This window comes from Solea solea, chromosome 20, assembly GCF_958295425.1.
Source record: "Solea solea chromosome 20, fSolSol10.1, whole genome shotgun sequence".
NCBI classification, from domain to species: domain Eukaryota; kingdom Metazoa; phylum Chordata; class Actinopteri; order Pleuronectiformes; family Soleidae; genus Solea; species Solea solea.
In genome coordinates, this window is record NC_081153.1 from 9218521 (window position 1) to 9243671 (window position 25151).

Genomic DNA, 25151 nt, shown 5'->3' on the forward strand with positions numbered 1-25151 from the left:
AAGGCCTAAGATGGTGAAGCTGTCGCTCTGACACTCTATCCCCGGCCCATTAAGATAACAACATGTTGGATAATGATCTTGGTTAAGGTGCAGTTTATCAGTCCGGGGGAAGTGGCCTTATCTCCCAGGTGACTGAGCTCATGTCCCCTGATGCACCAACCTTACAACTCAACTCACTATGGCCGTTATCTACAGCAGTTCTGGTATGAAGAGCCGTGTAGCTGTCAACAGAAACACGGTCACCTTCCACAAGGCATTGATTGGAGCTCTGCAGTAAAATCTAATATTACAGTTTAATGTAGCAATCACGTTGGTCATTAAAAAAAAAAAAAAAGGTTTCTTTTACTCGCTCACTCTTCTTCTACCACTTTATACTCCACATGAGGGTTGCCGGGGGCACCGGCGAAAGTCGGGGTACACCCTGGACAGTTCGCCAGTCCATCACAGACAAACAACCACCCACTCTCACACTCAATTGAGAGTGTCCGATTTACCTAATCCCCATGTTGCATGTTTTTGGACTGTTGGAGGAAACCAGAGAACCTGGAGAAAAGCCACGCACACACGGGGAGAACATGCAAACTCCATGCAGAAAGGCCCTTGTTCTGACCCGGGTCTTAATAATGATAATGACATGCATAGAACTTGGAGAAGACAGTGATTAAACTCAGATATTCCTACAAAAAGACAACACATCACCCGCTCAATATGATCAAGACAACCGAGTCCATGTGCAGCACAGTTCTGACGTTCATTTAAACTGCCTTTATATATGAAGGAAGGAAAATTACTGAAAACAGAGAGAGTACACTATGCAAACTTCACATGGTTGGAAAGCAATATCTCCACAGCACAGACTCAAGAGTTTCTGAATGGTGAAGAAGGTTGTTGTGTTTTATATCTCATAAGAAGCAAAAGCTCACACAGTGTTTTATGATTATCTCCTGTGATTTCACAGCTATAAACTGATATCCGGTGATACTGCACTGTTTTGCTGGTTTGGTTCGTATCCATATGTTTTCAGAAGATGTGCACAAATATGGACAAAATGGACAAAAAACACAAACAATGGACACAAGTCTCAGTTTGTTACCTCTCCATTTCCAAAGTGTGAATTTAGGATGACATTTACATAACAGAAAAGATGTGAACATTCTTCCATGACTCACTTTCACTGCCATGTAGTCTTTCTTCTCTGTCAGTTTATATTCTATGCTATAGAAAAATAGCCACGTTTCTTTCTATAGCAAGGTTATGGCCTTCATAAGTCACATTCCATAATCAAAGCTCCTTTTCGTATAAGGCTTGTGCAAACCAAACTAATTTTATAGGTACTAAAGATTAGATTTATTTCAATAAACCCTCTGAAATGATACAAACTAGACCTTTAACACAATAGTTAGGGGAGTGTATTGAGACTATGGGAAAGTAAGTGACCTTGGCAAAGGCTTGTTTCCATGTATGTACACCATTGAGTATTAACTAGTTTTAGTATGTACACGTGTTACATTTAGGTTTAGCCCAGTAATTCTTCTTTTATAGAAGTAAATTATGTTGCAAGACTGTGTCATGATTTCATTATATAGTACAACTCAACGGAGCTGAGGATTTGTAAATGGTTCACATACTGTATAGAAGGTGAAGTGAGTTTAGCAGCTCGGCCCTCCTGTGCATCCTTGTGTACAAGGTGGGATTCATTCTCACCTTGTCCCCGCAGCTGAAACCTCTGATCTTATAATTTATTTAGCTCAGCAGAAGTAGCCCCCCCCCTCCTTCCTCCACTTCACAGTTCCTAGGTAAAGGCTTTTCTACAACATGGCTCAGGGGTGTCATTTGATTGCACATTTATAAGCTTCAAATGAGTAAACCTGCAGGGCACGTGCTGGCAAATGTCGTTTACAGTGTTTGGACCGCACATGTGTCCTGTGGTGACAGCGAGGATGAAAGAGGCAGAAAAACACAAGATACACAGTAAATACTGATGAAAGAACGAGAAGACAGAAAAAGAGGAGGCAAAAGAACGGATGTGGTCACTGTTTTAGTTTCAAGTGTCATCTCAGACGCCCGTGTGTTTTCCAGGTTTATAGAAATGAAGGTGCTCAAAAACATCATTTTGCGTCCATATAAATTATGGAATTATAAATTCTAACTAATCTTTCTGGAATCAAGAAACTTTGCACATGTAAACGTAGTTACTGTTACATAAAGCTGTTTCTTGAATTACACCAAGACTAGGACTGTAGGACTGACTTTTAGCTTCTTGGGGCCATAAAGCTGCTGGTCCAATCAGACCTCTAGTTTTGGAGGCAGTTCATCGTCACAAAACACCTAATTTGGGAAGTTTCACAACTGGAGACGAGAAACTTCAATTGCCTGGGCGTAATCTAAATATTACAAGGGAAATGCTTGTGGGAATTTCACAAGCATTTCTTATTTTATAACCGTTTCCCATTACATTTTTCCCATATCGCAATCCAAGTAACCACAATAGGAAAATTCAACTTTAACTTGTGCTGAACAGAAATCCAAAGGTTTTTAATGTACACTCTATGCAGAGGTTTGGAAGTTGAAGGATCTGAGATCCAGAGAGAGGGGGTGAATCATAAAGCAGCAACAGTGAACCTGTCAATCAGGTATCAGAGCAGCAAAAATATGTCTTTCAATAGAAAGTGTTGACCATCAAAGACTCAAAAACAGTCTTGCACACATCCTCAACATCTGACTTCAATACCACATGCTTCCAGCCAACAACCTATGAGGCCTGTGTGTGGTCTGAAGGATTAGCACCACAGAGGACTCACACCTATCATCAAGAAGTGCTATGAGAGGCCAGTCTCCAAGCTTCCTGGCCACACTTGACCTACTATAATTTGCTTTCTGCTCCACTGAAGATGCTGTGACATCTTCCCTCCGCCCAGTCAGGATGATACTCACTGACTCACCCAGACTACAACACAATCATCCTTTTCAGAATTAATGAAAAGTATACCTCAGCAACTGTTCAAGCATAGGCTTGGAAACACCATTTGTGCTTCTATGACGACCAGTAACTCAGGAAACATTGCACTCAAAGCTGTAAGAATGGATTCTTCTAATTATCAGCAAACTCTGGCTGCAAGTGTCGAGCAGTGCCAATGATCAAACGCACACTTAAAAATCCACAATGAAATACATCTGGAGACACAGGCTGTAGCTGATGGAACATTCATGGAGCGTCTGTAGAACCTGTGGTGCGCACCTTTAAAAATATTATACACCTTGACTTTTATTCTTAAATTAAGAATAGAAAGAATCTTAGCTGCCACGTTAGGGCTACATTTATTCCACTACATTGTGTCTGACAAAGGCCTTTCCATAGAAAACAATCTATGTCCAGATCAGCGTTCAAGGTCCATATCAGACATAACCTGTGTCCATATTACTACAGCTGAAACATAGGTTTGACTTGCTTACATGTTTTGGTGTTGTATACGGTGGTGGTGTCTAAACATCTCTGATCTAGTTGCAAAGAATCTGAAACTTTCTTAGTATTTAACCTTAGAACCTTCTGCAAACACTGTGGAAACAACAGACTGCAGAGGTGCACACCACTAAAATGATGACACATAACCCTAAGCGTAGTGTACAGTGCTTCTCTCTCACACACACATAGAGATTTCCAAGGCTAAGTGTTCTGCATGCTCCCAGCTTTGAATGGCATAAGTACCAGAGTAGCCTTGGGTTCTGCACCCAACCTGAACACAGTTATATGGCAGCTAATGGTGATGCAGGCCGCTGTCATGGTCATCCATCAGACCTCACAGGTAACGTCTACCAACTCACTCGGCTCGCGTCAGCTGGGATAAAGGCCTCTATTAAGAAAATGAGTGATGCCATTTGAGGGGAGGTGACCTCGCGCCGGTCATGTGTCATCAAGGCTGAGGCGTGATTGGCTGCTTTCTGCGAGTATCTGTGCTACCAAAGGGGCGGCGTGGCGGTTGACAGATGCTCGAGGCCGAGGTGAGATGGGCTACAGAGTCAGCCGTTTCACTCCTGTGATCTAATCTGTTACCCATCATGCATCCTGCTTCACTGATGAAAACGCAAGGTCCCATCAGTCACAGGCCGCTACGGTAAATGGAATTTTAACACCCGCACCCAAACCCCCAACCCCCCCCATCCTGTGCAGAGGGGCCTGGATGATGGACAATCATGGCAAAAGACCCCAGAGCGATGGAATATTAATATCAAGAGGTTAAAAAAAAAGTGAAGACTCCAGCTTCCTACAGATGCTCCTCTGCTTTCCTGTCACTCTGCTCAGCAACAGAGGCAGCTGAGATCTATTTCCATGCTTCGAGACTTTCAAGGAGTGTCCACACTGCTGCCATTATTATCACTCCCCTTCAAGCAGGCAGCACAGAGCACTCGGAATGTCACATTGTGTGGCTAAATGTGGTTTTAGATGAACAGGGCTCGATTGGTTAGATAGAAGGGTAATTCGTGGCATCACACAAGAGGAAAGTACAGAGAGGATTCTGAAGATATGTGTGCGATTTGTTGGCCTAGTGTTGGCAGACATTGTGATCAAGAGGTTCAGGGAAGAATTACAAGGCCTTGAATAGAGCTCTAGTAGCTGATGTCACACAAACCCATCATGCAACAGTGGGAATCAACAACAACAACAACAACATTTGGGCAGGAGGTGACTCATCTCTTCACAGGCTGTATTGATGAAAAGATAATCAATAGCTGTTGGGCCCAGGAATGTCAAAACAGTCGGGGGAATGCTAAGGGGGGAACATTTTACTGCAGTAAAAAGGTACAGAATACAATGTGTACTCACTTTCACTTTTTATTTTACATACATTATGGCAATTTTACAAACTACTGTACAAACTGTGAGCACTGCAATTGCTCAGAATACACTGTCCGTTGCAGTTAGCGCCCACTGATTCCACACTCACAAAAAGGACCCAGAGTGGACATTATTAGGGTCAGTTTTATTCATTCTGTCAAGTTTTGCCATATATTATCGTATCTCTGTGGATTTAAAGGGCACAGTGAACTCTGGCGGCTTGAAACTGGCACTTGACACTTTACTGCCAACATGGCGGTGTAAACTAATTATGTTGCTCTACATTAAAGGTTTAAAACCTTTGTGTGTCTGAGGTCTGCTTTGGTAAATTTCAACATCCAACCACTAGGGTGCGAACAGACCCCTAAGTGGACGTCTGTGTGCAGCCGGAAATGTGTGACTGCACTAATTATAGGCGTTAACTTTGTATGTAGTATATGCTGTTTTCACACACGTTTGCAACACCACACCAATCTGGACACTCGGATTAATGTGCATGTGCAGTAAAAATATATGACTATTAAAGAGGTTCATCGTTCTCATATTTTGCATTAAAATAAAACCATTTTCTAAAAAGAATTGCTGCATCACTGCCCTTCTACGTTATATATCAATAATATAAAATGTCCTTCAAAGTATTAAGTTGGATTATGTCTTCTGGCAGTAAAAATGTTTAATTTTTCTTGGAACAACGTTTATAATATTGTTCACCTATCCTTGGCATCATACGTCCTTCAGAAAAGAGTTTAAATAATAAAAATACCTAATATTTCTTAGTAATAAAATAAAAAAAATCCCTGAGCAACAGAATACCATGAATTTATGAAAATAAAGTAATGCCACTACTCTGCATAAGGTGAGCTATTAAATTAATATTCAATAAAAACCAACAACTTTCTCTCAAAAAAGAAAGAAGAGAGTAAACTTTATAATTGAGCCACTTCTTTTTACACAGTCTGAAGTTGTTTGTCCCAGTTATGAGTTTTTATTTCATTCATTTGAATTTTTTTTTTTTCACATGTGCTGATTGGTTAGATAGTCACAATTGTATGAAAAATGTAAGAAAAAATATTTATGTGTGTATACATTTGCATTTCCTGTTCAATGTGGACAAATAGAATAATATTGAGAGCTGCACAGAAATAATAAAATTTCATATATCGCAGCATTTATAGTTACCCAATAAAACATGTACGAAATATAATTCACATGCAACGTTTGTGGCAAAATTAAGTTTTGAAAAGTCTCAAGACTTCACTTCCTCAGGCTGTAATCATAACTCCTTCATTGTTTTTAACCACTCAGCTGCGTCACTATTGAATTAGACCCATAATGATCAATTATTCTGCTGTTGTAGCGCTGAATTAAAATGAAAGAGTTCTTCTGAAAGAGAAGAGGCTTTGGTCTTCCACAGAAGTTCAATGTCACCTTGCCAGGTTCAGATGTGGTGTTAAAATGCACGGCTGCAGCAAACTGCTCAGTTCTTCTTCCACACAGCATCAGCCGCCTCACTCTTTAAAACCCTGAGCTGCTTCACTCTCTGTTCCAGCTCCCGTTTCTGAGCTGAAATCCAGCATTTGAAGCTCCACTCAGCTCCCAGCAGGGACATCGTGCCTCTTTCCTCGCTCTGCCTTAATGGCAAATACTCATAAAGTCTCTCATCAGACTGACACTTCAATGCTGTGGGAGGGAATGGGCGGCGGCTGACGTTTAGGAGCAAAAAAGAAAACAAAAATGAAGCTAACGTCATAAGAGAGTTGTTTTTCGTGAACACCTCCTGTCCTCTGTCTCCTCAGGGTTTTTTCCGCAGAAGCATCCAGAAGAACATGGTGTACACGTGTCACCGGGAGAAGAACTGCATTATCAACAAGGTGACAAGGAACCGCTGTCAGTACTGCCGCCTGCAGAAGTGCTTCAGCGTGGGAATGTCCAAAGAGTGTGAGTTTCAGACACAGATTACACTGTTGTTGCTGCTGCTGCTGCTGACCTCATTAACAAAAAAGTGTAAACAGCTCTTTAGACTATGAGTCACATTCACACACAAACATTCGTACAGTGGCTGTCCATCAATTCACACTCAGTCATCAGTAATTTAGCTTTGCCACTCTCCACTCCTGAGCCACTGGAGAATATTAATGCCTCCTTGCTTATCCTTTCAATTTTAAATTATTTGCATAATACTAGTACATTCAGAATAGTTAGTGCACACACCTGCCAAAGCCAAAGTCACCCAAATAACTGACTCGGGTTGAAAGAAATGTACAAAAATGCTGCATTAGAACCATAGTTTTTACATAGTTCTGCTGATCAACGATCAAAGAACCGAAATCAAACATTCAATCAGAGTCTCGACTCGCCACCACAATCCAAACCCTCAACTGGAAGGTTGAGGGTTTGATTCCCAGCTACTCTATATGCTGATGTGTCCCTGGACAAGACGCTAAAGCTCCTGACGACTGTGCTGGGTGGGAATGAGTCAATGGTAAAAACTAAAGCCCTGCTTTACACTATACACTCGAGGATAATTGGCCAGATTTCAGTCCCAATCTGGTCCTTCCGACAATTGTTGGTCTCTACTGATGTTAGGATGATTTGAACAGATTATCTGGCCGATTGTAACTTCATTGGACACATCAGACTTTTAAATTGTAAGTATTAAACATGTTTGATATTTACAAATGATCAGCGATTGGGGGCGTGAGCAGAAACCCCGCAATAACCAATGAGAGCGAGTCGACCGGGAAACGGATGTTGCGTACTTTTGTTTAGAGCCGTAACTTGTACAAGCCAAGTTGATTCCGTCTCCTCAGCCATGACTTCATCCACAGTTTATTTGCAATGAACTAACGACACAGACGGTCTGTTTATATTCTGAAGTCACGTTAAATCACGTTAAATCACGTGCGTTTCTGTGAGATCCCAAATCCCTGGAATCTCCTCCGTGAAATTGTCAGATTCCTGCGTCTTTACTGGATCTTATTATAGTCAGTTACAAAGTTTGTTGTGCCTGTGGTCTCCCACGTTTTCATAAATAAGTCAGATTTGAAAATCCTCTAGTGTGGGGCAGATTTAAAGCAGCTTTAAGTGGTCAACAAGATCAGAAAAGTATAGTCTGTATAAATACAAACCTTTTACTATTCCACTGTGTTCATGCACAAACACATCCACTCCTGTTGGTGGTGGGAAGAGCAACAGACTAAAATCAGTTTGCACAAATGAAAACCTGTTTTGTGATATTATACTTATAATGCTTCCTCAATCTTTCATGCAATAATTCATTCCCATATAATTTAGATGTGTATGATTGATATAAGATTAACGTGTAAGGGGAAAAGTGGGTCAGGCACCAGCGATATTCAGCCGCCATTCACATTTTTAAGCGACGAAATATGATACGTCGGAATAAACTATACTGCACTGCAACTCCACACTGACTCTAAAACACGAGTTCATGATGTGAGACTTGCCTCCGCTCACATTCATATTGATAACTGCCAATTTTTGCGTGGAAATGACTGAACGCACAGTTTCCTCTCGCACGTCCTTTTCACAAACGAGCGCCATCGCTTTTAGGAGACTCCGGCTGCCGCCGAGGCCTCGTGTCCCCTCCACTCCATTGTCATCAATAGGAGGAGTTTGCATTTCACAGGTTATTGGCGTCCTTTGATTGCATCAGCATTTATAGCTCAGGTCCGGTTCGCGCTCCATTAGCTCCACGCTCCTGTTTCTTATGCCGTTTCCCACCTCGGCAGAGGAGACATGGAGAAGATGATGTCTCCCTATCCTGAGGCTAAACCCCCCCGCAGAGTCTCTGATGAGAAAGAAGACCATCTTCTGTTCAGGGACGGAGGTGACGCGGTGACATCATTAGCCTCCTGCTCCGACTGTTACACTCCAAATGGTCCACGTTGACTTAGGCGCTATAACGTCGTCACACATCTTTTAGCAAACAGAGCTGTTGCTTTATTTAAGCTATCGTATTGTATTGTTACCCGAGGTCACCTGACAGTAAAGTACATTTTATCCACATGTGCATTATATACATATATACACATACAGTATACACATGTATGTACATTTTTCTTCCAGTTTGATCTGCTGATGAGATTTTTAGCCGATGACCTGATCTGCAGATTGCACCCAACACAACTGACTATATGCACGGTCACTTCCTGGGTTTCAATAAACCACCGAGACTATTGCAGCGAATCTGTAGAGACGTTCTTCAGTTACCCAGAGTATTTTGCGACGGATTATAGAATTCAGTGGGTGGAGCAGTGCTCTGCTTTTGTCCCCTCACAATGCTTAGATGTAAATGTTGCTCTTATTTTTGGCCATGTTGACACGTCAACAAGACAATGTAAACATTTGTTGATCAATATCTCTAAAGTAACAACTGACCTGAAGTCAAGGAGTCGTGTTATATTTTAGTGGACATTGTAAGTGACGTGTCCACTGAGCACATTGTTATTGTTATTGTTGAGTGGTAAAGGAACATACCTGGAATACAAAGTGGGGAAAAGTCTGTGGTTCAATTGCTCAGTCAGGAAGTAAAATAAATAAATATATGAATGAATGAAGCTGCAGCTGCTGAGAGAAATGGTTCTGTACCAACTTAGACTTGCTTGTTAGAGAAAGGGAGCAAAGATGGATAGTTAAAGAGAGAGAGAGAGAGGACATGATCACGATGGAGACCTTACATCCTGATGAGTGTCGGCACATTTATCTCCCTGACCCTACAACAACATAACCTGTATGAAAGAGAGAAGGCAACTAAACTGGAACTCCTGCAAAGTGCAAATGCTCTGGCATTAAGTAGATGTTGTGTTTATTATCAAAGGCTTATTATCAAAATGTTTCAGCCACAGCGAAAAAAGGTGGCAACTCTTTCCCCAAGCAAAAAAAAACCTTTTCAAATATTAGGGACAATTCAAGAAACTTAGCAAAGCGAGGGAGAGAAATGACAGAAACTTGCTTAGACTTACGTGGAGATGAAACTTTTGCGGACAATCCAAACTCTGAGAAGAAAACCAGTGGAGACACGAGCAAACAGCAACAGGAGGTCACAGTCAAAGCTGCAGAGGACAGGAAAGCACATAGGTGCAACACATTAGGGCGGAGCAACTAATCACAGAGGAAGGAATCACACTGCGGCAGGAAGTCAGGAAGGCAACTACAAAATAAAACAGGAAATGTGTGTCAATCTTTAAGGTCTAATTGGTTTCCTTACTTTTCTTTCTTACTATCATAGACAAATGTCATCTATTTGTATTATTGCACTCAAGCAACAATTGTTATCTATTTAATTGGCATGAATGTAACCTGAATAACATCAGCGATGATACTCAGCCACATATCATGACCAAAATAAGTTTGGATTAGCGATGTAAGGATTGCCTTATAGTCAGTCGCCATCGCTGCTATTTTGAAAATTCATGGATCAGTTAGAACAGAACAGTGATGCACTGATGCACGTTGCTTCTGTGATAAGCTGGTGACCTATGACCCTTTTTGTCCAGAAATACGGGTTCACCCACATTTGCAGAAACATAAAAGACATCATGTGATATCCTGAAAACTGTATTAGAGCTGCACATTATGGTAAAAAAAGAAAAATTGTGATATGATTATAATTGGTACAACCAAACATTTTTGCTTTTTCGTGACATAAATCTCGATGATTTAACATTTGTTTGAGTAGATCCACAAACTTCTACCTATTATCTATTAGATAACTATCTATCTATTTGATCATCTAAATAAAAACTTTTTGAGCCAGTGACATTCTGCAGCCTGTAAAAACATTATCACAGTGATGTTGTCTTTAGATTGAGATATTGCTCTTGATAGTATTATGATTTTGATGGTTGTGCCGCCCTGGACTCTCTAATATCTTTGTTACTAGAGGGACTGCCGTCCAGTAAAGTATTTGTCTTGGTGTGGAAGAAATAAAATCTGTATATTCTCTAACCGTGAGAGCAGTGAGACCTTCATCACCTTCATCTCCCTCCCGATTCAGGGTCATATTTTCACGTTGCAGGTTTTTCTCAACCGACAGCCCCTTCTCTTTTCTGTTCCCCTGCACAATTCAACACATTCGCTTAGACTCAGAGCTCTGGCGGCGGCGAAGACTAATCATCGCTCCTCGACAGCCACCTGGTTAGTGTTAGGGAGCTGCCATGTTAAGTGCTGTGGCAAGTGGCCCGGGCTGGACCGTGTGGGCTCTAGATAGATGGTGTTTGTTTACCGCTGCATCTGTTTGCTTGCAGAGACACTGTGCAGAGCTTGGCAGCGCGCAGATGGCTCCTCAACAACGGCCGTCATCCATGCTCACTGCCCCTGAACCACACAGCATCCAGCTGAAGTGGCAGAGCAGACAGACAGAGAGAGAGATAGGGAGAGAGGGAGAGAGAGAGAGAAATGCCAGCCTGCAGCAGGGGGGGGGAGAAACAGCTGTTAAAAAGAAATCAAGCAGACAAAAGATGGCAGGACATTGCTCTTTATCTAAGGGAGGGGGAGATGATTGTCTTGGAGTGTGACAGTAGGGATCGCTGTGAACTGTGTATTTACCAAAGTGTTTTATTCCCACTCCATCCCATAGTTGTGGGCACTTGACCACAACACTTGAGATTCACAATACTTGCTGTGAGGCAAACACTCCCGGTCCCTGTAAAGCAGTAAAAACACACACACACACACACACACACACAGAGCTCTGAATCTATCAAAGCATAAAAATGAGCCATTAACCACATTTGAATGAGTTAAAACTGCATTTTCAAACAAAAACAATCTGCACGTCATCGCAGCATCAGCAGTGGATGACGATTCTCTGGCCTGCAGTTGTTCTGAGTTTAGTTTCTGAAAGAACGACTAACAAGAAACGACAATAAATGAGGAGGTTTCTGTTATGAGGTCAGACGGAAACTAAAGTGTTGACAGAGCTGTTCATTTCATTGATTACAATGCTTTTTGCTTAAACTTTAGCTGCACACATTTAGCAGCAGCAGTTTGAAAACATCAACAACACTTTCAGGATGGCAGGTGTATTTTATTATGTAGCCCATGCACAGGAAACTGCAATGACATAATGGTTGGAGGCCACCTACTCAGCTCAATTCCTGCTTTGATTTGGTTCGGTGTACCCCCACCACCACCACCACCACCACAATCCCACCCAAGCTGCTTTTGCCATAGGTCCATAGGCCTAAGTCTGTTGAAACACCCGTGTCTGAAGGTTAAAGTGTGTGATGTAAAAGCTTCTATAAAAACAGCACTTAAGAATCCAAATGGATCCCCGTTAAGCATGTAAATATTAAAATGGAGCTATTTTACAACAGAAGCAGCGATCACAGGAACTGATTAATAATGAAAGGCTTGGGCTCTGCATGGGTTCCCTTTATGTGGTTATTTTAAAAAGGCCATATATTTGAATGGCTTTTAATCTGATGCTTCCTTTTTTGATGAATCTTCTCACAGTCCCAGTGTTATTCTTGTTTGTTTGTTTGTGTGGGTGTGTGTGCGCGTGCATGTGTGTGTGTGTGTGTGTGTGTGCGTGTGTGTGCGTGTCTGTGTGAGGGGATGTGTGCACTTGCCTCACCGCTGTCTTCATAGATCACATCTCGCGGCTTGTCGTCATGTGCGAGGACCACAACCCCCTCATCAGACACAAACAGTGTCACTGCACTGTGACAAATCACACACACACACACACACATACACATACATACACATGAACAGATTGTGGACCACCCCCCCGCTTTCTATACCATTAATCTGTACCATGGGGGGGGGGGGGGGGGGCACACACACACACATTGTTACAAACTCTGTGTGTGTTTCCTCTCTGAAGCTTAACGTTGTTGTGGTTCATACTTTGCCTTTTCTGAAATGAAGACGTTTTTGGCAGGAAGCTGGTGATGTGGTCCACGGTTAGGCAACTGTTTTTTATGGATGCATGACTATTATGGAATATTACATTTTGTTTTGCAGACCATAATCAGGGTGTACCATTTCAGCCTTAGTCAGGGATTTGTTTCAAAAACACTTTTTATCTCATTTGTTGAAATCCTCCTCAATTTCAGTTTCTTGAGGTGGCGATATGCCCACTTTCTGATTAGAGTATTTAGCGCGCCGAGAGCCGTTCCGATTAGGGACAGGAAAATCCATGAATTTGGTAAAAAAATAAAATGATTGTGTGAGAAACAAATTGCACATTGTAAAAGTGTAATCTAAAAATATTAACTTTCCATATTTTGGGTGAATTTAATGAAAGCTTTAGGTTAAAATAAAGACATTTAGAGTATTTCTACCACAGAATTGGTATGTAGGAGTTGAAATGACACTGAATGTATTTAATGTTTATCTTTTTCTCATGTGTAGTCGTCAACAAACTCACATTTGAATCATGTTCAGTACAATATAATGTCAGGCCTGTCATTCTTTCACAATGGAACATCACGTCCTTTATGTACAATAACAACCACATGGGACTAATGTCACATTCATACACTGTATGTGCACATGATGTATTTATTGTAATTATTATTCTAGTTTACAGCAATTAAGTCAATGACATTATTGAAGCAGATTTGATTCAGTCAAGTGTAAAAACAAATTAACCACGTGATTTCATAATTACTATCACAGACAATCAAACTTAACACATGGGGTTTATACTGTATATGCTAAAAAGAAAATGATTTTATGTTTATTGACATATCATTACAAAACATTATTTAATTTGTTTTCTTGTGACTGGATCAGCACTTACACAACGCGGCTCTGTGTCCTCTCTCTGTCAGATCGTGTCCACTGTCCCCACACTGACCCTCGACACTGTGATGTAAGAGAAGGTTAGAATCCCGTCTCTCAGCATCAGTTTCATTTTACTTCTCTGTGGATTATCATTGCTGGGCATGATGCAGAAAATGCAACGTCCTAAAAGCGGACCTGCATCCAAATTAAAAGAATAGTCAAAGACTGTACAGTACATACAGTAATGATGTAAATCCACTGTGAATGATCACTCTCCAGTGATCAGAGCGTCATTAACAGCAGGTTAGAAGGGGAAATCATGAATGGCCTACACAGTAATCTGAATAGTATAGAATCCAGTATTCTATAAGAGGATTGGGTTTAACATTTTGCCTTAATACTATGAATAAAACTGTTGATATCATGGGGACGTATGGCTTCACTGCACTATTATGGCTAATTAAAAAAGTCTCTGTCCAGAAAATGGATGATGGGGGATTTTACTGCCAGACAAGCACTGATATGATCTATCACTGTTATCATCCCATTTTAATCTGTGAGCTAATGAACACTGTCGTTGTCAGAGCTTGAGTTGCTCTCTTTATAATCACAGTTGATGTAGTGGAAATTATTACATGCAGTACAGTACAGTACAGTACAGCACAGTACAGCACAGAGCCTACTCCAGAGTGGACATATAGGTCATAGATGTAGGTCAAAATGTATCAAGTGAATAATGTCAGTACATTTTCTAATTGCTCTGAGTGGAGGAATCAGTAGAAGCTTGGTTAACTTTATAACCAGAGGGAGTAAAAAGGACAATGGGGGCCGATCCAGGCATGCATTTTGAATATTAACAACTATCCTTTAAATACCATCGTCAAATAAGTCCTTACAATGTTGATTAAGTCTATCAGCTCCATACAACTCGTGCTTCTTGTCCGCACCTGACCCTGCTCTGCTGCCGTATACACACAAATGCTCCCTTTTTGCTTTTGAGAGATTGTTTTCAGCGGCAAAGAAACAACATAGCATTGTTCCTGTTCACAAAGACCAGACAGAGGCAGAATAACCAAGTTACCAAGAGATTACAGAACTTACAAGACTTAATTATACGCATATTATTTCAAACATGGACACAAATTCTTCAAATTTGTTTGAGGACCCCAAAAAAAATTTGGGAACCACTGCTCTAGAAAACCATCTCAAGAATCTCTCTTTTTATTTTCATCTTATTCAGATCGTACAGTGCTAACAAACATCCCTGCTCACACATGAATTCACTGTTCACTGGATCCTTGTGCAAGTGTTTGTTCACAGCTATGACACGTTACCTAAAACTCGTAGCCTCACCGTTGTTCTCTGTTGTTAAGTAGGCCACCGTTTGTAAAAAATAAAAAAAATAAAAAAAATCATAAATACATCATCATTTCTCTATTTGTAGAGCGGCTTTAAAGGTTTCCCGACCCTGGTTTAATGTGTGAATAGAAGTGGGTTTTTATTGTAAACTAGGGCAGAGGATGTGACTGCTGTCTCTCGGGTGTCTCAGCGCTGCTCTTTCGTTTTAAAGCTGCGTGTGCAGCTCTATCAGAGACGTGTGATGTCGGCACGGTCATGCTGTGTGTTAAGTAATAAACCTGCGAGGTGTGTTTGAATCGCCTGCTACAGCAGACATCAAACGCTCTGCAGCTAATGAAGCAAAGGACTCCATGGACTTGAGTCTCTCAGGAGACTCTGTGCACACAGCAGCAGCAGCAGCCTGGGCTTTGTTTTGTACTGTGGGATTCTCTTGCAGAGGTTTGCGCACCTGTTTCTTCTGGGATTTCTTGACGTGAATTACGACAGCGACTGTTGTTAAATGCAAGCGTGTCTAGTGCCTAGTGTCCTTAGCCTGCATGGCCTGGTTCACTATCTTGGACTAAAACCTTTTTTCATGACAACATTTTTTAAATGCATAATAAATGTAGATAAGTTTTAAGCATACAACTGCATGTTTTTCATTACCTTCAGAATGAGCCTTTTATATTCATATCAGGATCAGCTCTCCAAAGGCGGCCATTTTTGACCACCATGTTTTTACAGTAGCCCACAATGGACAAACTTAACTAAATATTTTGAGTTTTAGTGCAAACTGAAGGCTACACACTTGGAAAGGAAGGGTGAGGTGAGGGATATTCATGCAACATGCAAAATTACTACATCACAAACTAAGTGATTAGCATTATGACCAAAATAACACGGGAATTTCACATTGATAAAGATAAAGAGGGAGTTTGTGTGTGTTCACCTGGCAGTTCAGGAGCCAGAGCCAATAAAACTCTATTTATGACCAGTTGGATTGGGGTATATTTAGGATTGAGCCAGTGGGACCAAACTGGCAAAGAGCAGAACAGTCTGCAAGTTTTCTGTCTTTAACTAATGACTCGCTTGTACAACTCAACATCTTATCTCTTCAAAAAGTCCCTATAAAAAATGTTCTGTTCCTCTTTCATTTATCTTTCGTTTGAATTCAATCCACCAAAATCCACATTTGCTAAAGATGACAAAGTCATCCATTTGTTGATGCCTAATCCCAATCCTTTGTTCTCCTACAGCTGTTCGGAATGACCGGAATAAGAAGAAGAAAGAGAGCCCAAAGCTGGAACTGGCAGAGAGCTACGAGCTGACAGCTGAGCTGGAAACCATCATCGAAAAGATCCGCAAGGCCCATCAAGAAACCTTCCCCTCCCTCTGCCAGCTTGGCAAATATACCACGGTGAGTTTACTGTCCGGCCGAGCCTGGAAAACATCCATACACTGGATCAATCATGTTTCTGAGTCATAGACTTGCAAATTAGCCTATGAGTGCAGATCTCATAATGATAATCAATGTCTCCTAATGTACTTTAAATGCAAATCCTCTCCAGTGCTTCTTCTTCTTCTTCTTCTCCTTCTTCTGCTGGTTTGGTTTGACATTAAGTGTGACAGAAAGACAGAGAAGGTTGTTGATGTAAAAACACTGTGCAACTAACACATCATCGCCCACAGGTTTCCTCTGTAGACAAATCTGACATGGAAGCAGGATTTCTTTATCCCACCAGAGAGGTTGAAAAAAAAGAATCTTAAAAAAAAAAAAAAAATGAAAGCTTCCAACATCAAACTGTCTTCAGGGATTCAGACGGTGCCCCATGCCGACGTTGACTCCAGCCTCGTCTGACATGTCTGAAAAGTAGAATAAATAGAGATAAATCACATTGCATCATTATCTGCGTTTGTAAGTCAAGTGACACATTCAGGCAGTGACATGTGACGGAGCAAAGCTGGGAGGAGAGAAAGCTCGTCAGGGTTTGCGTTTGCTTTGTTCCTGCTTAACACAGCAGAAGTCGAGGCTGAGGCCACGTTCAGCAGCTCGGGATTAAACTGCTGTTTGACCAGTTTGATTGTGTTTGTTACCAAGTCAGATGACGCTGCAGTGCACTCAGTATTAGTCGAGCACATTAACTTCTTCACATAAAAGGGAGAGACAGGGATTCAACATATCAAGTTGTAACGAGTCATTTCTGTATGTTTTTTTTTTTTAATTAATAGATTAAATTTGCATCATAAATATGTTGTTTTTTTATTGTGAATATTGTTGCATATTAAAACAAGCACTTTTATTTTGAAACGATCCAATCTAACTTTATTTGTAAAGTGCTGTACGGAACAGTGCTGTACCGAACAATGGATAAAAGACAGAATAAGTAAAAGACAGAAAAGCTCACAGAAGGCAATGGAGTACATATAAAAAAGGAATCAATAAGGCATATTTCTTTTAGGCATATATATTTATTTATATTTATTCTCGTCTGGCCCCCGACTGACCAGACGAGACGCTCAGTGGCCCACAGGTCATTTGAGTTTGAGACTCAACATTCTTTGCTAAAGGCTAGGCTAACAGAAAATAGAGCATTTACTTATGTTCCCAACAGTGCCAGTCTGAGCTGCAGTTGATAAAAACCCACATGCATGGCAGGGTCATCTGAATCCCGATCAAACACACTCGCAATGGTCAAAAACTTGTAAAAAAAAAAAATGGGGTATCCGTACTAGCACAAAGGTCAGAGGTCACACGGGTGGAAAGAAAACCTCCAAACACTTGAAGCCGCAGGACGTCTGACAGCTCTGCATCACCAGCACTTTGACTGACAGCAGACGTGGCATCGTTGTGTTTTTAGTTTCACGTACATATAGATCACAGTCAGCAGGAGGGAGCTGTGATTGACACAGGAGCGCCACAGACACCTCTATTGTGAGGATAATTAGAGGAGGAGGAGCGAATGCTTAATGCTTGGGTGGAAATCTCACGACACCTGTCAATCATTTAAAATACCATTGATGCAACGATAAACAAGCCTAGCGAGCAGCTGTAATGTGCGGTAATGCGTCTCTTGTCGGCGGGATGATAACTTTGCAGTGGAGATGCACTTAAATTTGAGTAAATGGTGTTAGCGCAGCTTTACGCTGTCGGTGCCTCAGCTGACACATTATAATACACACACTCTCTATTTTTCTCACTTTCACTCCAAACGCAAAGCCGCTAATCGCTGTAACTCCTTCTCTTCTCCACCCTCATCCCATTCAATCTCCCATAAGACACTTCCTGCATTTTACAAAATAATCACTCGGCACTGAAGCGAAATCCATCGCTGAAAAGAATAAGACATGATAGCAAAAATATTGCTCCCTGGCTGTGATATAAGCCAGTGTTTGCTGTTTGTTGCAGCGGCAGTAGGACCCCAGATAAAGCCTTAATCTGGATCAGTGGTAATTATGCTTGCTCGCAGACTGTGAGAAATTCCTCATTATTAGTGATTGGATCCTGATGCGCCTTTTGAGTCCTCCTCATTGGGAACAGAAGAGAGGCTCCTGCGCCCCTAGATTAGGTTAAAGCTCCAATTATTGTGGTGAAATATTCAAATCCTAGTCTGCAGCGATTTAGGAGTTCACTGCTGTGTTAGCAGAGATAGTTGTGCGAGTGAGAGGGCTCAGCTCCACGATGAATTAATGCTTCATGGACAGTGATGGTGATGACCGATGGCCTGTGCTCCCCCTGCATGCAGACCTTTCCCCACTCTGCATCTGCACACGAGTCCGCTGACGTACTGCAGAGCGCTCCTTCCCTCGCTGCCACCTTCTCCTCCAACACGACTGCAGCTTCTTTGTGATTTGTTTGAATAAATTATCGTAAATCAAATCATAAATTAAATTAGAATTCCGCGGCAACTTCCTTGTTTCGCTGTATTGAATTATGAGGACGGGTGTGATTGACTGCAAATTGCAGGGGAGAGAAAAAAAAAATCCAACTGCGAATGATCTCCCCCTCCTCCCTCCTCAACCCCACCCTTTTTTTTTTAGTCCCCTCCCTTCTCCTCTCTGCAGCCAGAGGGAAGAGTAAGATAAGTTGCTTTAATATCAGCCAACCCCCCCCCCAACATATGTGCACTGTGCAAACACACACTCTCACTCTCTCTCTCTCTCTCTCTCTCTCTCTCTCTCTCTCAGACGCACACGCACACTGCTTCCTCCATACCCTTCAAATCACACGTCAATCAGTGGAATGTGCATCCACACGGCTGTTGTGTCGACTGCAACTCGTTGTCTGTGATTTAAACACAGTGCAAATGTGGCTCTCACTTAACCCCAGATCATATTTAATGATCTCTCGCTCCCTTTCTCTCTCTCGCTGTCTCTCTGTCTCCCGGGTGCTCACACAATCACACAATAGATTGTTTGCTGGTGACCGTGTCCAGCAGCTGTGCCGCTAACTGCCTTAACAACCACGGGGGGATTGATGTGCTGTGAGTGGAGGTGGTGCTGATGTTGGTGCTCTGGCTCTCTTTACAGTCGCTTCAGTGGTGAGGTCAGGGGGCGGGGGCAAAGCTGTGGTCATGGCCTCTCACGCTGAAGTCGCCCCTGAGGGTTTGGCCTGAGATCTTGTTCCCGCCTGGTTTTAACAAGCATCCCGAGAGACACGGCCAAAAGTGAAGAGCTCTAAACCGACACCGTATATGAGAAATGGGCGTAATATTCCCGTGAAGTCTGTGAAGTCTGGAGATTTGTGATTTGACCGCCATCATGTCAGATACTGGACGTTCACAGATGTTAGCGGTTATACGATACCAGCTGTCAATTACACTGGTGTCCACTTACGTGTGTCAAGTGTTATCGGCACAGTTTTTACATAATCCTTTACAAAACTGACTTCATGTTCTATTGAAGATGACCTGAAGCGAATGACGCTGTAAATCAAATGAGAGTTATAATAAAAGTTCCTTTCTCCATAGCCCTCCATTCAAACTGCTAACTGCTGCTTAGCTCCTACGTCTTTGGCCGTGCTGTTCTAACCAGAAGACGACATAAATACTGTAGAGTAAAATGGTGATAAAACTTTATTATAACTTATTTTCTTTCCTTATCCAGCTTTCGCTCTCGCCATAGTGTTGTCCAACTCCAGTCCATTTAAGCTACTTTGAATTTAATTATCGAGGTATGTTAGTCTGACTAAGACTAGTCGGATTTTGTGGGGACTAACATGTTCACATGACGCTCAGAAAACCAATCCAAATCAAATCTGACTTTTAACACGCATGTACATGCACTGATTGTCTTTGAGTGATTCTTCTTACACTTTCGAGACAAGATTTTACCGAATTAAAAATGTGACACTGTCTAAAAGACACAAGGAGAGCGTGTTATACCTCTGTTGAAGTGTCAGAGGAGTTTGTTTTTCAAACTCAAAATGTCTTCCTGCAGTTGCACTGTAGGCTAGTCATTATCTGAAAATAAAAAGTCCATGCAGAGAGTCAATTAGAGCTTCTTGTGGTTTTGTCTCGGTCTCTCCCGAGGCCTCTGAATCAGACTGTGTTCAATCCCAGCTCAGAACTACAGAGTGAAACTCTCAGATTCCCATTCTGTTGGAGAGCTTTTTATGCATGTTTTCATTCGTTTGTGTGTGTGTGTGTGTGTGTGTGTGCGTGGGCTGTTTCCTGTCAAGCTCTTACTGACCTGAGGAAGCAAAGGACTCGTGCTCTGTGGTGTTTGCAAGGACAAATATTATCATCGCCAAGTGTCCGATTACTTTTGAACTATTGCAGTTTAGGACCAGTTTGCTTACATGTCTATGTATTTGTGTTGCATTACCACGTTGCTTCAAAAATAGTGGATTGATAAATGATCATGAAATTGATTATGTCCTTCTGAGTAACCTTCCATGTGATAGTCACAAAGAATAGGAAGATACTGAAGAGTTTTCACGACCATGGAAACAAGAACTGAAAACTATTTCTGCACACTGATTAAAAAGAAACATTGTTGATGGGGGGTATTTTTAATCTAATGAGTCAGGTTTTCACTTTTGTGTTAGTGATTTTTTTTTAATGAATTTTGGAGGGAAGTTCAGGAAGGAAAGGAAAGTTACACTTACATTATTAATTTAATCATTTCAGCAGGGAAACAGGGAGATGGAGGATTTGAAAATGTATCAGTTTAGAATATTAATTAAAAAAGGTTATATTGCGAAAAGAAATAATTAACTTTAAATAGGAGATAGACAGGGAAAGCAGAAGGCTAAAATGTGATTTGTTTTTTATGTCATTATTTATATTTTGTTCTTTTAATGTGTAATCAGTTGTTAAGGTTGCCTTTGTGGTGTAGCAGTTAGATTTTTTTATTATATATATTGTGTTGATATTTACTTTTTTTTGTTGTAAATAATATTTAATTAGTTAATTAATTAATACATGAATGAAAACGCCAGGTATGATGAACCCCTGGTTTCTAACATATACCATAATTCTGTAGGTTGTCCCTCCTCATTGTGTGTGTGTGTGTGTGTGTGTGTGTTACCTTCTCTGTGAGCGTGTGCTGCGTGTCCTTGCTACATGTGGAGACTCACCCGTGTAGAACAGATGGCCTATTCCATGTAAACCATCAGAAAACTAAATGGTCATCAGATGCTCCATCTCCACCATCCGCCAGCAAAGCACAGCTTTCCTGTGCTACACCCAAATCATTCCCCAGCTGCTGCGGCTCACTCTCCTCTGTCTGAATCTGTCATATTATCTTCTGCACTCGTGGCCCTTACTTTACACTCCCTTTTCCAATTGTTTAGTTGCAGCACTAACCCACAGTAAATAGTAATAACCACTGCAGAATCACCTCTTTAAATGATCCACCTTTGGAGGCTCCGTGTCTCCATGTCTCGGGCCGACTGCAAGCAACAACGGAGCTGAAAAATAATGGGGAGCAAATATGACAAATGCTGTAGGCATGTAGGAGAAAGTCAGACACATGTGTCAAACAAGTGGAAAAGGATACTGACAGTTTTATTTTTGGATTAAGTTCACTTCATGTTTTCAGCAGTAATTTGACAGCTTGCAGGCCTTATTAGATTAACACAAGAGTTTTAGCCTCCAAAAAGAATATAGTTTATTTCTGTTAAACCCGTTAATTGTGGTTTCAAAATCAAACGGGTCACACACGAGGAAGTCATGAGATAAAGAGCGCCGGTACACTTACTGAAAGAGAAAACACAAACTGGCAGAAACTGAAAGGTGAGCAGAGGTGAAACTAACGAGGGAGGAGCATGCAGTCAATGTGGCGGGAAAATACAGGAAGTGAAGTTAAAGACATAAAACAGGAAATTAACAAAAATCATAACAGAAACATTATCAGACTAACAGATGTTACAGCTGTCTTTGAAGATCATATCAATTTTATATCAATATATAGTAAACCTTTGTTATGTTTATATTAAGGAAGATAATATTGCACTATATATAATAATATATACAGTTATTAAAAAAATAAAAATTATGTGGGAATCTTAAGTTTGTAAACTGTTTTCTGTCCCACACCAAAGTCCATAGAGACAATCAGTGTTTTTGGCTCGCGGGGACACAGGAGCTGCTGGTCCACTGCTGCCTCATGTGGTCAGTTTGTGTCACTGCAGTAAATCTGAACAAAGGATTTCAAACACAGAAGTGATAGAAAAACACTTTTTTACTCACTGATAGAGGCAGCAGGGGATCAACAACTCCTGTGTGCTGTGATGTAAAATCAGAGATTTTCTCTATGGACTTTGGTGTGGCAGAGTGAGGTGTTTACAGAGTGACACAAACGTCATTGCAGGTCTGCTGGTATAATAATAATAATAATAATAATTCCTGTCGTGATCCCGGACATATGCAATTACACTTTTACTCCGACGGATAAAAACAGTGACAAAAAAAATCCAATCTTTAAACACAGTTGAAAGTGTGATTTTACTTTGCAGACATCCAAAATAAACAGAAACGTGAATGTCATTCACATTTTCTGACACAATGTCTCCACTTTACACACCAGCATTGTGAATTCACGCAACTCCTTCCATCAAGGCTCTTCCAAACGTCACTGTCCTTCCTTTCAGACATGACTCCCCGTCTTTCTGTCTTGTCTCTAGTCTCTTACAGCACATTTACATCCACGTTTTCCTCTCTGCTCATTGTCGTTATTGCTCCCTGGCGTTCACACGTCCAGTGCTTGTGTATAGGTTCTAGATGGTATAGCTGTATTAATGGCAGCTCTGGCTTCAACTCGCCCTGCGCTACCTGTCACAGCTCTCTTTCTGCATCCCATCATTGCATAAGCATCCCACTGGCACTGTTATGCTCATTATCGCAGGGCCAGGCTCAGCTCGGCTCAGCTCGGCTCAGCTCAGCGTATTCACAACAACAATCCTGGCAGTGTTTTTCAGAGCTCTGCTCTTACGGAGCCTATTTACTGTCGGTAACTGTGACACATATGGAGCAGAGTGAAGAGGGTGCACTGAGGAGATCATTAGTAACAGTCTGTGCAGTGACAAAAGTAGCTGCCTCCTCGGCTGACGGCTTGCTCTGTGTGTGTCTCTCTGTGTGTGTGTGTGTGTGTGTTACAGAACTCAAGTGCAGACCACCGTGTGAGGCTGGACCTTGGCCTGTGGGACAAATTCAGTGAGCTGGCCACCAAGTGCATTATCAAGATCGTGGAATTTGCCAAACGAGTGCCTGGCTTCACGGGGCTGACCATCGCAGACCAGATCACGCTCCTGAAAGCTGCCTGTCTGGACATTTTGGTGAGAGTTAATGAATTATGTTTTGAAGAATCTGTGGCACAGATGTGTCCGCTGTCGTTCACATTTCACATTTGTGCGCGTGAGAAAGTGGTCGAGAGAAAAAACAATGAATCAGAGCACTACTCACGCTGCTGTAACATGAATTAACATTTTCAGTGACCACGTGCATCCATGTGGTTCCTGTGATCAGCAGCAGTCAGACGTGTAGTAAGGACTGTCCAAATGTGATCAGATCACGCAGGATTGATGTTAATACAAGGTCTAAAGCAGAGGTCTCAAAGTGGCGGCCCGGGGGCCACATGTGGCCCTCCAATCAATTTCATGTGGCCCTCCAAACAATATCAAGTTGTAACGACTCATTTCTATATGTTTTTATTTTTAAATGAATAGATTAATTTTGCATCATAAATATGTTTTTTTTTATTGTTGCATATTAAAACAACCACTTATATTTTGAAATTATCCAATCCAACTTTATTTGTAAAGCACTTTAAAACAATCACAGTGGACCAAAGTGCTGTACAGAATAATGGATAAAAGACAGAAGAAGTAAAAGACAGAAAAGCTCACACAAGGCAATAGAGTACATATAAAAAAGGAATTAATACGGCATATTGATGATATGAGCTCATACCGTCCACCGCAACTGTTGCTTTTCCCAAAAAAGTTGGGCATTTTTTTTACTTGACTGGCCCCTGACTGAGCAGACGAGACCGTCAGTGGCCCCTGGTCTAAAGAGTAGCAGTAACTAGACATGCTGTGAAAGCCCAGTATACCCAACATGAAACAGTGATGGCAATTTCTTGTCACATTCACAGCCAGTAAAAATACATGCAGACACTGTCCAAACTTTAGGGCGAGTGTCTCACATTGTGTGTGCTGCTATGATCTAATTCTACTGACTACACTTTCAAAAACAGGTGTATTTATGAGTATTGATGTTCTATATAATCCTGTAGGGCAGTGCACTCTACCTCAAATGACCTGGGGGCCAATGAGTATCTGGTCTGGCCAGCAGGGGTTCAGAACAGTCAGCTGTTCAGGAGTGGTGGTTTTTGCAGAATTTCAAAATAAAAGTGTCTTTGTTGATATGGACAGATATATAGTTCACAATAAAAATGTTTCTATGATGCTAAATGAATATATTACAAAAACAACATACAGAAATAACTCATTATAACTTGATATTAAGCTGCATGAAGTGTTTGACACCTCTGCCTTAGAGATAATTATTGACCCTCAAAATAAATACCATATATGTACCTTTTCTAAAGCAGTAAAAGCTGCACAAATGTTCCATTTCCTTAAATAGGGTACAATATCAGCTGAATGACTTTAAATGAGTGTGAGTCATCTCCTGCTATTTACCACCATATTGCCAACTTGGATTGCAGCTAATGGCGTAACTGATGTCTGACGCTGTAGCCTATGATAGCGTCATACAGT

The 25151-nt window shown here is 41.4% G+C and overlaps 1 protein-coding gene across 2 annotated transcripts in view; it reads left to right on the forward strand.

Annotated features, from left to right (window-relative positions):
- Positions 1 to 25151, forward strand: part of LOC131447638 (retinoic acid receptor beta-like) — a 132835-nt gene that overhangs the window by 97407 nt on the left and 10277 nt on the right. For both annotated transcript variants that reach the window (XM_058619538.1, XM_058619539.1), the window contains 3 exons: positions 6631 to 6772; positions 16186 to 16346; positions 23529 to 23705. In XM_058619538.1, the coding sequence (XP_058475521.1) occupies positions 6631 to 6772; positions 16186 to 16346; positions 23529 to 23705 (480 nt within the window). The remainder of the gene's footprint in view (positions 1 to 6630; positions 6773 to 16185; positions 16347 to 23528; positions 23706 to 25151) is intronic.